Raw genomic sequence first — 14,036 nt, 5'->3', positions numbered from 1 at the left:
GTTAGCACATACTGTAGAAATAATCATGGCTCACTCCCCTTGGAGTATGACAGCTCATCCACTAGGGACATGACCTTTACGTTTAAGGGACCAACAGAAATGTTACACATGTGGGTTATGGAAGTAAGGAAAAAAAGAAAACTATCAGTGCTCTTCTAAATGTAATGCGGGGAAATGCTTCCAAATGAAGTTTTCACAAAGATACTATGTAGGAAGGATAGCATATTTAAAACTTAGAAAATCTTACTGAACAAAGGTAGGGGATTTTTCATATGTATCATTAAAAGAGGGAAAAATGGGGGGAAAAGGTGCTTAAAAAATCTAATCGTCAATACATAGTGAAATTACACAGAAATAAAAATGAAATAATGTCAAATATGAAATATTTTTTCTGAGATAGAGAATGTGGGGCTGCAACCAGAACTTCTCTATTGGCACTGTTTCATTCCTTAAGACAAATTATTTATTATTCTTTATATACCTTCTAAAATAGTATATAATTTCACAGATAAAATGTTTGATATCTTTCTCTTACAGTTTCCAGCAATTAAGGCCACCTCATTAAGAGGAGGCAAAAAGCTCAAGACTTAGTACACTTACCTGATTAGACTTTTCTACTGTACTGCTGGGAACTTCAGTAGTGTCCTTCACAAAAAAATTATCTATAATGTGTCTCTCTGCACATTCTTGGCTGCAAACCGGACATCGAATGACTCCAACTAGGAAAGACAAAATTGCAATCTAAGTTTTAATATAAATATACTGAGCATTAAGCCAGCAGTTCTCATACAAAACTGACTGGGTTCTTTTACAATGACCATTATCTTCAAATTCATACCTTTGTGTTATTTAACATGAAGCAATTCATTTTATGCACAGATGTAAATTTTGTATTTACAAATCATGCATCTCATATATTAAAAGATGAGTAAATACTCATAATTTTAAATGAGATGACTCCAAACAAACACGTCCATGCACAACTCTTTGTATTGTTTTGCAACTTCTCTAGCAGTGGTTTCTACAGGAACGTGCAGAACTGCGTGGGAGATTTCTCAAAGAAATGAGAGCTCTGGCTTTCTCTGGAACTATGAGAATTAGGATTTCTGAAAGCGGAACAGATATACTTGTTTTGTTTAAAATCTCCATGGGAAATTAAAAAACACTATTTGCACGTGCGAAAGTGCAAATAGTGTTTGAATTTAAAAAAGAGGAAGAATCATCTTTTATAGTGTTTGATAAACAAAGACTTATTAAAATGTAAATTTTAATTTTTAAAAATCTAATATAAATTTGATGCTCTAGGGACTCCCCGGTGGCGCAGCGGTTGAACGCTGGCCTGTGAAGATGCCTGCGGCCTCTGTAGCGCCAGTTCGATCCCTGGCCAACGGCAAGGGTCCCACATGGCGCACAGACCTCTCCTGCCACGCCCGCTGCTCCCCTCAGCAGTGTGTTTTGTCAGCCTGCCTGTTCTGTTCTCCGTTCTGGCTCTGGTGAATTCTCTCACCCTCCCGCGCTTCTGACTGTACCCAGTGCTTGTATAAATAAATAAATAAATAAATCTTAAAAAAAAAGTTTGATGCTCTAGCTTGTACTAAGATAGCAATAAATTCCCTACTTTTGTAAAACGAAATGCTTAAGAATGACCACAAGTAGTTCTAAGGTCAGCCTCTTTTGCATATAAGCAAAAAAAATCCATTTTGTAAAAGCAAGAAAAATATATTAACTACTCAGGAATGATTTTTTTTAAATGAAGGTTATTGTGGAGAAAAATGTTAACTATACTATAAGCATTTAAACATATGCAAGTAATGAAAAAAATCACGTTGATGATAAAGATTCCAATTCTCCCCCAAACACATCTATATATTCAACAGTTCAGTAATAATTCCAATAGGGATTTCAAGAGAATTTTGACAAACTGGGGGGGACATGCTTACCAATTAGTAAAAATTAGTCTAATATGACAGTAATTAAGATGGTGTGAAATTTATAGAAGGATAATAAAAAGTGGAACTGGATATCAATATCAGAAGCAAGTTCACATATATGTAAATTTTACATATGACATCTGGTAGAACAACTTTTCATACTCTAGGGGAAGAAATTAGATTCCCTACTTTACCCAATTCAAAAAATTACTCTCTTAGATTAAGTACTTTAAAACCTTCACAGGGATATCTACTAAGCATCAGAGAAGGAATTTCTAAGGCAAGAAACAAGTGCCATGAAGAAAATACTAATTCAACATCATTAAAAGTTAAGAGCTACAGCTAGTAAAAAAAATTACCATGAAAGAAAATAAGAAGACAGGCACAGATAATAGGGGAATACCAAGGACGTTCCACTTACACAAATTTGACACTGTAAGTGAAATGGACCATTTATTCAAAGAAATAATCTGACCAGCCCTGTAGTTATACAGAAATTGGCTGCAAACAAAATAAAATACCTTGGCGTAAACCTAACAAAACATGGAAAGGACTTGTATACTGAAAACTACAAAATGCTGATGAAAGAAATCGAGGTTCTAAAATAAAAAGACAGTGTTTGCGGATAGGGGTGATCAATGTAGATGCCAACTCTCCTTAATGTGACCTATAGGATTAACACAATTCCTAACATAACCACAGCAACATATTTTTTGTAGACATAGACAAGATTATTTTAAAATTTATATAGAAAGACAACTGCACTATAACAGCTAAATCAAGTTGAAAAGAAAATGGAGACATCACTATAACCAATTGAAGGACTTTATATATAACTACAGTAGTTATCGACAGAATGACAGACAAATGAACAAAATATGAAGACCTAAAACAGACCCACGTGAGTAGGCCAGCTGATCTTTGACAGAGGTGCAAAAGCAATTTTATGCTGACAAATACAAATGCTAATGAGAGATATATACTGTGTTCATGGAATGGAAGACAATAAAGATGTCAGTGCTACACACACTGATCTATAGACTAACATATTCCTATCAAGATTGTAGAGAAGGTTTTTTGGTAGATACAGACAAGCTATTCCAAGATGCTACACAAGTAAAGGAACTAGAATAGTTAAAGCAGTTTTGAAAAAGAAAAGCGAGAAGAATCACTGTCCAATTTTAAGACATACAGATGTAATAGCTGAAATGGGTTATTGGCAGAAAGACACACAAGTGAATGGAACAGTAAAGAATACACTCACACAACTAAGTTCAACTGATTCTGACACGAGCTGTAGTCTTTCCACCAGACTGTGAGGATGTGGAGTAACTGGGTATCCACAGGCCAAAAATGAACCTCAACCTAAACTTTGCATTTTAAAAAACCAACACAAAGTGAATCAGACTTAAAGTGAATCAACACAAAGTGAAGCAGACTTACTTTTTAAAACAGTACTCCTCAAAAAAAATGTAAAGTATTTATAAATACAAATACTTGTATTTATTTACAAGTATTTTTTTATATTTACTTGTCCTTATATTTACTTGTCCTTATTTTTGCTTTAGAAGCAAAAAATCTTAAGGACATAGGAGATATTGAAGAATTTCCTACATGATCTCAAAAACACAATTCATAAAAGAAATTTACTTCATAAAAATTTATAACTTTTGTCCTGCAAAAGATCCTGTCAAGAGGATGAAAAAACAAAATACACACTAGGGGACAGTATTTGCAGGTCACAGATCTGACAAAGAATTCATGTCTACAATACATAAAGAACTATCAAAATGCAAAAACTTGACAATAAAAAAACAATGCAGTTATGGATAAAATATAAGTAGAGACATTTCAACAATGAAGACATAGACGCAGTAAACTAAATTACCACATGAAAAAAGCTTCCAAATTACTTGCCATTAGATAAAAATGTACTTGGCGCAAAGGGTGCACTACTAATATTTGGTGAATCAATGAATAAATTCCTTAAGTAATTCACATACCCTGTAATTCCACCATGGAGAAACTCATACCTCAGAATCAAGAGACATGTTCAAGAATATTTATTTTAGCAGTTTTTATAAGAGCCCCCCCAATTGGGAAAAACCCACTGTCCAGCAATAGCAGAAATAATATATTGTAGTATATTCAAATAATGGAATACTACACAGTGATGAAATTAATGCACTTGAATTACAAGTAGCAATTATGACAGAATCCCTGATGCCTGATACTCAAACATGGATGACTGTATGTATATAACAAAAGACCTAATTAAATGCTATCTAAAAGAAACCCAATTTAAATCCACAAATTTAATAAGAAATGGATGGATTAGATACACACTCAAACAACAAGCCTGTGAAAACTGGAGGATTTTAAAATAATATCAGACAAAAAAGACTACAGAAAAAGAACTATTACCTGAGTTAAGTGTGGGCAGTGTGTAATAACAATGGGGTCAATTCCTAACAAAGGCATGTAATCCTAAATACACATAAGCCTACTGTTTCAGAACACATAATATAAAAATTGATACATCTGAAAAGGTAAAGTAAATCCACATGATAGTAACTCTCTTTTCAGTATTCTACAGAACAGGAGTCACAAAAATCAGCGAAGATAGAAAAGACTTAAAAGAATCAATTAATTTGATCCAATTGACATTTAAAGAACACCCAATGTCAACAGAATGCATATTCTATAAATGTGAATGGAATACTTGCTAGGATGTAACATATGGTGGGCAATGAAACAGGTATGAATAAATTAAAAGAACTAAAAACAAAATATGCTGCATGATCACAATGAAGTAAGTGCAGGAATGAGTAACAGAGAGAACTGGAAAATGCCCAAATATTTAGAAACTGAATAAATTACTTACAAATAATCTACTTTCAAAGATGATCTAAAAAAAAAAAAATCAATAACCTAAATTTCCATCTCATTAGCTAAAAAAGGAGTAAATAAATCCCAAAGAAAGCAGAAGGAAACAAAGAGTTGAAAATAATGAAAAAAAAAAAATAGGAAGAGGTGGGAAAATTAATAAAAAGAAGCTGTCTGAGGGGGACTGGGTGTGGATAATAAAATTAATAAACCTCCAGTTAGAGTGATCAAAAGAAGAAGGCCAAGTCAGAATTAAAGGATATCTTGGGAACAAGTAGGGCAATACATGGATGGAATATGAGAAAATAACAGCTATTTTAGTTAGCTATAACAATATTGGGATTATCTAAGCTAGCAATGCTTATATTTTGTAGCTACTAGTTAAAATATTTAAGGATGAAATGTCAAATCTAATTTATAATAGCAGCAAAGAATGGTAACAAAGGATGTCATTGTAAAGGGAAAACTTCAGAGATTGGTCCTTCTACTCAAACACTAAACTGAAAAGAAAACTCAGAATTAGCAATTTCAGAACCCACTCAGCCATTAACAGCAAACAGGATGCACCTAATTAAAAATAGTGACTACTGAACTTGGGGAAAGAGAGTTTCTTGTAGAAATTAACTATGTCCCCCATTCCTTACTTCTTCTGGAAAGTGAAATTGGTAGCCCATAGTTCTAGAGTTGATTGCATATGCTGGGGTGGACAGTAAGTCCCTAAACTCTAAAATTTTGGGGTCCCTGGAGGCTAACTTGGCTTTATTTGGTTTCCTCTGGCTAAAACAGATCCTCTGGTGACACCTAACAGAAGTTTTAAAGAGGTGTGTATATATATACACACAGTTAAAAGAAAGATTGCAGGTTGAGGTCCAAGTTACCAGCAACACAGCAAGGAGGACTTTGCAAAATTAGTTTGGAAAAGTCATATATAAATACACTACTGAAGAACTCAACAAGCAGCATAATCAATCCCTGAAGAGGGGAAGAATCTGATTTCCATAGCTACCACAATACTCAAAATGTCTAGTCATTGCCCTTCAACAACAAAAATTAGAAAACACACAAGACACCAGGAAACATGGCTCTTTTATAAATTTTTTTTTCAACTTTTAAAAAAGATTTTATTTATTCATGTATACAAGAACCAGGGTACAGGCCAGATGTGCGGGAGGGTGAGAGGATTCACTAGAGACAGAGCGGGGAACAGAACCGGCAGACTGACGAAATACACTGCTGAGGGGAGCAGCGGGCAAGACAGGAGAGGTCTGCGGGCAAGACAGGAGAGGTCTGTCATGCCATGTGGGTAGCTCCCGGCCGGCCGGGATCGAACCTGTACTACAGAGGCTACGGACAGCTTCACAGCACTGTGCTCGACCACCTGCGCCACCAGGGAGGCCCTCATCAAATAATTTAACAGAAATGACAGATTTGAACAGGCTAAGGAAAGAATCCTCAAACCTGAAGTAAGACAACTGAAATACCTAGTCTGAGGAGAATAAAAGAAGAAATATACTTGAGCGATCAGTGGAATACCATCAAACACACCAACATACACATAATGGAGTCCCAGAAGAAAAAAGAAAAGGGCGGGAAAAAATGGTTGAAGAAACAATGACTGAAAAGTTATTAACTCTGATTACAGACTTGAATCTACACATGTAAGAAGCCCAACAAATTCCGAGCAGGATTAAAAAAAGAAAACAACAGGCCACAAAACTCAAACGCTAAAGCAAAAAAAAAAAAAAAAAAAAAAAAAAAATCATAAATATTAACAAATCATTTCTTCAATGAGTAGAAAGGACATAACATTACTAAGCAGACTTCTGCCTAGGAATGTAAAATCATTTTATTAGAAAATCAATCCCTAGAATTCACAGCAGAGTAAGGGGAAAATTGTCTTACTAGATAACGGTTTTTTGGTGGTGGTTTTTTTTTTTTTTAAGAAAATGAAAGAAAAAATTAAAAAAACAAATACCTACTGTGTATTAGGAATTTAAATGTGGTAGCATGAGGCCTAAAAGGACAACTTAATATTTGCTCTCTTGATTTGGTAAGATTGGAAGGGTACAGATCAGCCTGCCCAGAGGGAACCCTCCCCATTCTATTCCTACAGATAATGTCCTCTAACAAAGTATCTCTCCTTTATCAAAGGGACAAAGCAGTTTCCACTTTTTCTTGAATAGTGGGCTCAATTCCCTGTGAGTGCACAAAATTATTCAAACATGCCAATCATATCCCCTATAGTAACCAGCCCCCTCCCAACCCACTGCTTTCACAATACTATCAATACATACAAAGCCTACCTCCCACAGCACCTGGCTGATCACTCTGCCCCTAAATGCAAGGCCTGTATGAACTAACATGGCACAATGAGTATATGTGGCTAATAAATTGCTGTCAATCTCGTCTGTCTAGAGTTGTGCACTGTGCGCTAGGCCATTCTTAAAACCCTAAGGCAGGAATCCCTTCCTCACCAATGGGATGAAGAGTAGACTATTAAAACAATATATCATGTTTAACATATTAAAATAACACCTATAACTTAACAAGAACTATAGAAACCTTACTGCAAACTTCATATTTAATTATATGTTGAAAGCTTTCTCTGCAAGCTCAGGAACAAGACAAAGATATCCACTGGGTACCACTTTCACTCAACAATGTACTGGAGATTTTAGGTAGCAGGGTATAGCAAAAAGAATAATTTAAAATTCAAAATAATTTAAAAAAGAATAATTTAAAGACCGGAAATGATGAATTTAAAGGCGTTGCTATTCACCAATTATATGACTGCATGTAAACAATATGACCACATACATAGATGAAAAGCCAAGTAAGACTATAAAGAAATCACTAGAATTAGAACAATTCAACAAAATCACTGAAACAAATATTTGAAACACACCTGCATTTATGTTTACCAAGAACAAAAGGTAAACGATACAATAGGACACTACAACAGTATCAAAGACTACCAAGTACGTAGGAAAAAACCTAAGAGAATACATGCAAAATCCCTATGGGCATAATTATAATTGCTTAATGAGTCGCTAAAGAAAACATAGTAAGAGACATCATAGCTATGGATTAGCAAACTCAACATTACAAAGGTTTAAAGTGATCTATCAATTTCCCACAGTCAATATCCTATTAGGTTTTCTGTAAAACTTGAAAAGTGAATTCCAAATTTATGATAATTTCAACAGCTAACACTAATCACAAGACATTTCTGATGATAAATAACAAGTGGTGGCAGGGATTAATACAAGGATTTGTTTTACCAGTTATCAAAATGTATTGCAAAGACAATGACTAAGAGAGCATGGCACTGATTCAGGGAGTGACACATAGACCAACAGATCAGAATTGGCTGAGTGAGAGCAACTACTGAGAAACAGAATCACACATATGTAAATACCTACTAACTAAACAATACTGCAGCGCATTGAGAAAGAATGGTATTTTTAGTAATCGTGCTGGAAGAGCAGGTAAAAAGTGAAACTAGAGTCCAACCTCTGACCACGTATATAAATGAAATTTATACATTGAAACAAAAACATATTAAGGAGAAAACTTATAGAGCTTTTTAAAGAACACAGGAAAATAATTTTCTGGCTTTGGGATTTGGAATGATTCTTTAAACTAACTACTAATCAATCACAAATGCTGATTCACAACATGAGTTTGATTCAAAGACCCCATAAAAGACAAACAAAATGTGCTAAGATATTAAAGAAATCCTATTAAAATATGCAATCCAGTAGAAAGATGGGAAAGAAACTTGAACAAGCACTTCTCAATTTCTGAAATCCAATGTTAGGTAATGGCTGAAATTAAATCAATATGCATAGAAAGATGTTAAGCCTAACTGTACTTGGAACAAAACATCAGAACCAAAGAAATAATCAAGAGACATCTATCAGGTTGGCCAAATTAAATTGGTAATGCCAAACATTGTTGAGATCTAGCTCTTAACCAAGAGGAAAACACATGAGTTGCTGGTGGGTAAATGTCTCTGGCGAATCCTCTCACCCCCCCACACCTCTGGTCTGTACCCCAGTGCTTGTATACATAAATAAATCAATCTTAAGAAAATCAAAATTAAAAAAAAAAAGCTTTCACCTCTAACAGTACTTTTAAACCTATAATGACTATACAGGAAAGAGAGAACATAAAAATAATGAACTTTTACACAATCAAATTAAAGATAAATAAGTCAAGCTTTAAAACTAAATACTGCCACAGGAATGATTAATACTTTTTCTACTTTGAAAACAATTTGCCCTATTAAATCAACTAGCATCCTCTCATGCTTTTCTTTTTTAATTTTACTGATACATATACCAAGTTCTTAAATTATATCATTACAAGACTTAATTTTTTACAAGTCCCTATCCAATTATACAATGGAAGATGGTGGATAAGCTCCTCCATCCAAAATCTCCTCATCCTAATATTTACTTCTATTAGTTTTCCATTACATCAAACCATTATGAACATTTAATAATATTCACAACTGTGCCAAAGAGCATACTACTTTTATATTTCCTTTCTGAAACAACTTTGTTCTTAAGTTGCCAGTTTTTTTTAAAATCTGCCTAGTTTCTAAGTATCACCAAATCAGTACCAAAATTTCCAACAGAACTGCAAATCCCTTTCAATGTGTTCAAGTATATATAGCAATCTATAAATTTTACTTGTTTCCTCAGGTACCTTTGTCTGAACTCTAAAGTCATTCTTCTAGCTATAATCTTTCTTAAACCTGCTGCAAACTGCTTTCCTGTGACTTTCCAGCATCCTGGGAATTCCTCTAATGACATTAATATAATGATCTATTTGGCTTATGCCACATGAAATCTACATAGTTTCAGAATAACCATGTCAATATATCCAGTGAATGAAATAACATTTCCTCTTGTGTCTAGAAATGCACAACTAACACTGCAATTTAAAAATCAGTTGAGGGGGCCTCCCTGGTGGCCTAGGGGTTAAGTTTCAGTGCTATCACTTCCCTGGCATATCTTCTAACTGGTTAGAAGTCAAGGGTGACTTTATGTAGTCACGTATTACATACATGACAGGGATACACTAAGAAATGCATCACTAGATGTTTTCATTGTTGTGCAAGCATCATAGAGTTGATCTTTGCAACTGCTCATCTTTGATAAACACAGTGAAGTCATGAACAAACCTCCTAGTGTCAAGTGTAAGATTCCTGATGCAGTCATAGACCTTGACTTTGATGTCTGATATAAACAAGGACTTCCAGAAATATATCGGTGTCTTTCCCTGTTGTAGCAATAGCCACTACCAGAATACTGCCCTTAGATAGTGGGCCTTAACAGCTTCTATCAACCATAAACAAAATCTTAAACTGTGTATTATTTTCCATTTTGCTGGAACAACAATTCTGAAGGGCATCTTGGAAGGGGGTGAGGGGCTCATCCATAACTTCTCGCTGCTCCTGTAGTGCACTGGCAGTGAGTGCTTACCGCAGAAGTGCTTGAAGGTCTTGGGGTTCTCAGTGTACCAGATCATAAAGGTCAAAATTTGCAGCCTGCATCACTGTTCACAAGCAAGACTGTTATCCTGTCCAAAAAACCATTGAAACCTGACCTTGACTTGGCCTCCTTTATGGATGAGATTAGGAAGCTCTCATTCATATTGAAGATTTGCTCTGGCAAGTAATTTTCCCCGGGTTAGCTTAGTTTCTGAAAAAAATCCAGCTGAATTTGTATCAGCACTCGGATACTCACCACTCACCTTCACATTATGTAATGAATAACAATTCTTGAATCTTTTCCTTCTCATACTTCAGCTCAACCTTTTCTTTCAATAGCACAATCTTTTTGCTTTGGTTGTGATCATCATGGTGCTGAGAGGGAAATACTTCTGTGTCTGGTCTTACTTAAATTCCAGGTCATCAGAAATTACTCAATATCTAATAAGGGCCCTTCTGGATTTATGTTAGTTGGAAGTGTAAGATTAAATAAAGCACAGCATATGGGGACTGCGAGGGGGGTTGCTGCCATCAAGAGATGCAGTAAACATTGTTGTGGGACTGCAAACCCAGTGTAAAATACTACAGTGTTACCAAGGCTATATCATCACCAGACAATAGGAAAATGGGGACCAAATGTGGTTATGTGGCACATCACTGCATATGTGAAAGATGTTAATTTCTTTATAATTTTATGCCCTACTTAAATTTTCATATTATTTATTTAGTTCCATATATACCGGAGAAAAGTCAAGAGAGCCACGTTTTCTTCCCCCCTGATTTTACTCTAGAGTTTCTCCCACTAAAATGCTGGCCTTTGAGACGAACTACACTTAACTTTCTATTTTGAAGTACCTATCAATTCCTTTTATTGACTATTCTTAACATGGAGAATTGAATTTTGCCAAGTGACTATTCTACTCTAGCAACAATTTCGCCCTTGCGTTCCTAGAATAAATCTTCGTTGTTTTTTAAATATGTTGCTTTGTTGCTAACATTTTACTTAAGATTTTAATATCAATATTCATTACTGTGAATGATGTGTAGACCTGTATATTTGTGAAATAGGTGGTAGGCTTTAGTATGTGTTATAAATTCTTCAGAAACAGAATTTAGTTTTCCTTCCTTTTCTAAACCTTAGAACTGACATAGCACTGGGAGTATCTGAATCCAGTATGAATCCTTCCGGGCTTGGAACTACTGTGCAGGAGAGACATTTTGCACTACTTTTTGTTTCTCTATGGAAACTGGTGAATTTAAACCGTCTCTACTGAGGTCTATTGTGATAAATTATTTTCCTTTTCATCATCAATTTTCAAATTTATTTGCATACATTTTCATAAGTTTATCTTCCTGAATACTTAAATTTTCTGATTCTGATGGACACTTTCCTATTATATTTAAGGCTTCTTTTATCCTTTTTAAATATTAAATTAGCTAGTAGGTTGTCTGACAAGCTTATTTTTCTTCAAAGGACCAAAATTTTGATTCATTCTACACTGACTATCAAACTCATTGTTACTTTTATCATTATTAAATCTTTCCTTCTGCATTCTCTTGGTTTGATCTTTTTCTATCTTTCTGAGTATTCATTTATTTTCATTTTCAGTGATGAAAGCATTTCATGCTGTGAATTTTCTTATGATAATTGTTTTGGTTGTAACAAGTCAGCAGACTATCGCCCATGAACCATAACCAGCCTGTCACCTGTTTTTGCAAATAAGGTTTTATTGGAACCCAACCATACCCACTCATTTTGATACTGTCCTGCTACCACAGCAGAATTTACAAGTTGCAACAGAGACCATCACATGGTCCACAAACTCGTTACTACCTTGTGCTCCATAAACAGGTTTACTGACCTCTGCTGTTCTCTACTGAATCTGATGTGTCAAGAAACCTAGCAATTTTGTTTTTAATTTCACGTTAAGCCAAGAGAGATTTAGTAGAATATTTATTAGTTTCCTGACAGAAGGGCCTTTTAAAAAACTTTTACTGATTTTTCTGGTTAGAAGTGATCTATATGGGGAGGTTTTCTTTACATTTCAACAAAGAATCACTTGTCATTAGTGTTCCGTGTGCATTTGCAAAGAAGGTATATTTTCTCACATGCAATATACAACCAGAGGTTCATCTTTTGGTCATGTCATTTGGGTCTTCAATAGTACAGAATAATCTAAAAATCACCCTTTTACATCACAATAAAAATGATTAAGTCAACAATCATGAATGTCAAATCTTAAGTTTTTATGAAAACAGAATATTCACAGGCCCCTCCTCCCCCAAAGTATCTCCCAGGAGAAAACTTATTAATTACAAAGTGGGGTGGGGGGAAGTGTCTTTATAGAGAAGAAAATTGGTAGTTCACCCCCTCAAAACCGGCACTATCAATGGGACAGAATGAGATTATGGTTTCTTAATGTAAAGCACTGAAAAGGACATATAACTTGCAAAAGAAAAAAAAAATGATGCAGTCAGGATACAATAGAGTAACACACATTAAGCATGAGTAGAGAAAGGTGAACAGATAATCAAATTAACTATACTTAGAAACTGAGTTAACAAGGACCGGCTAATAAGTTATTAGAGAACCCTGAAGATTACAGATATGAACAGAAATGGACTTTAAGTCTTCTATTATTAATGTGCTTCTATTTTATTTTAAATGTTTAAAATGTTATTCTTTGTTCTGCAAGCTGGGGGGGGGGGTCAGGGCAAGTCACATCAGGAGTCAGAGACAAAGGCAGAATCCAAAACAGGTAGGTTTTCCTTATCAGACATGCAGCAGAGTTTAAGTCAGGCCACAGCCACGCCAACTCTGGCCTCAGCCTACTCTTTATATCCTGGCCCCAGATCTATTGGTTGCAAAAGAGCTTCACTTCATCACAGGGCCTAGTCCGAAGGTACTAATGGCTTCCTCAAGTTTGGACATCGTTATGCCTGATGCTGGTGGTGCCACTCAGCCAACAACTGGAGCATCCACCTGGTCTGAAGTTTGTACAAGGAGTTGTAAACCATGACCTCTGAGAGATCTGAGGATTCTAGAACCTTTATCTCAAGCATGGCTTTGCTCACTTTCTTGAAGTTTGGGATTCCAGATCCATATGGGACAAATATGGCTTCCAGCAGTTGCATCTGGACCTAGAACACCTTAGGAGCTTTCAAAATATTCAGGAACTTTCACCCACAGAGGGAACTTTCCATGCTGGCAGTGTTCTCATCTTGAATGCCTACAAATCAACCACACTCCCATCCAGGTTAGGTCTTAACTCTGCTTCCAACTCTTATTGCTTCTCCCGAAACTTTTTTTTTAAATAAAAGTTGTCATTAATATCATGTATCCAAAAATACAGCTTCACTCAACCTCAAAATAATGACCTGTTTTTATTTAATTTGTCTGGTATATCATGCTTAACCGTTGAGTCTTTCAGTTTTCTGGTTCTATCTTTTACACAGAACACAGTTGCAGTTTATATATATATCCTATGTTAGTTAACCTGAAAATATTTCTTCCTCTTAATATTTCTTCCGTTTACAGGCTGTTATAGTCTTAATTCCTGTCAGAGAAAATAAATAAATTTTTTCACTGCCTTTGTTTCCTTTTTTTTCCTTCTGATTTTATTTTGGTATCTAGAAAGGACTGACTTTTTTCCAATGGTTATTCTAATACCACCTTAGTCTTCTTTCTTAGATACTGTGTATTGATTCCCTAGTATAAG

The 14,036-nt window shown here is 35.1% G+C and overlaps 1 protein-coding gene across 2 annotated transcripts in view; it reads right to left on the bottom strand.

Annotated features, from left to right (window-relative positions):
• The window catches only part of TRIM24 (tripartite motif containing 24), a gene marked incomplete at its 5' end in the record, with an annotated part of 78,313 nt that overhangs the window by 47,650 nt on the left and 16,627 nt on the right, over nucleotides 1–14,036 (bottom strand). For both annotated transcript variants that reach the window (XM_084229720.1, XM_084229721.1), the window contains one exon: nucleotides 601–719. In XM_084229720.1, coding sequence (XP_084085846.1) covers nucleotides 601–719 — 119 coding nt within the window. The remainder of the gene's footprint in view (nucleotides 1–600; nucleotides 720–14,036) is intronic.

This window comes from Talpa europaea, assembly GCF_964194135.1.
Source record: "Talpa europaea genome assembly, chromosome: 3".
In the NCBI taxonomy this organism is placed as follows: domain Eukaryota; kingdom Metazoa; phylum Chordata; class Mammalia; order Eulipotyphla; family Talpidae; genus Talpa; species Talpa europaea.
This window is presented reverse-complemented; position numbering and strand designations above follow the sequence as displayed.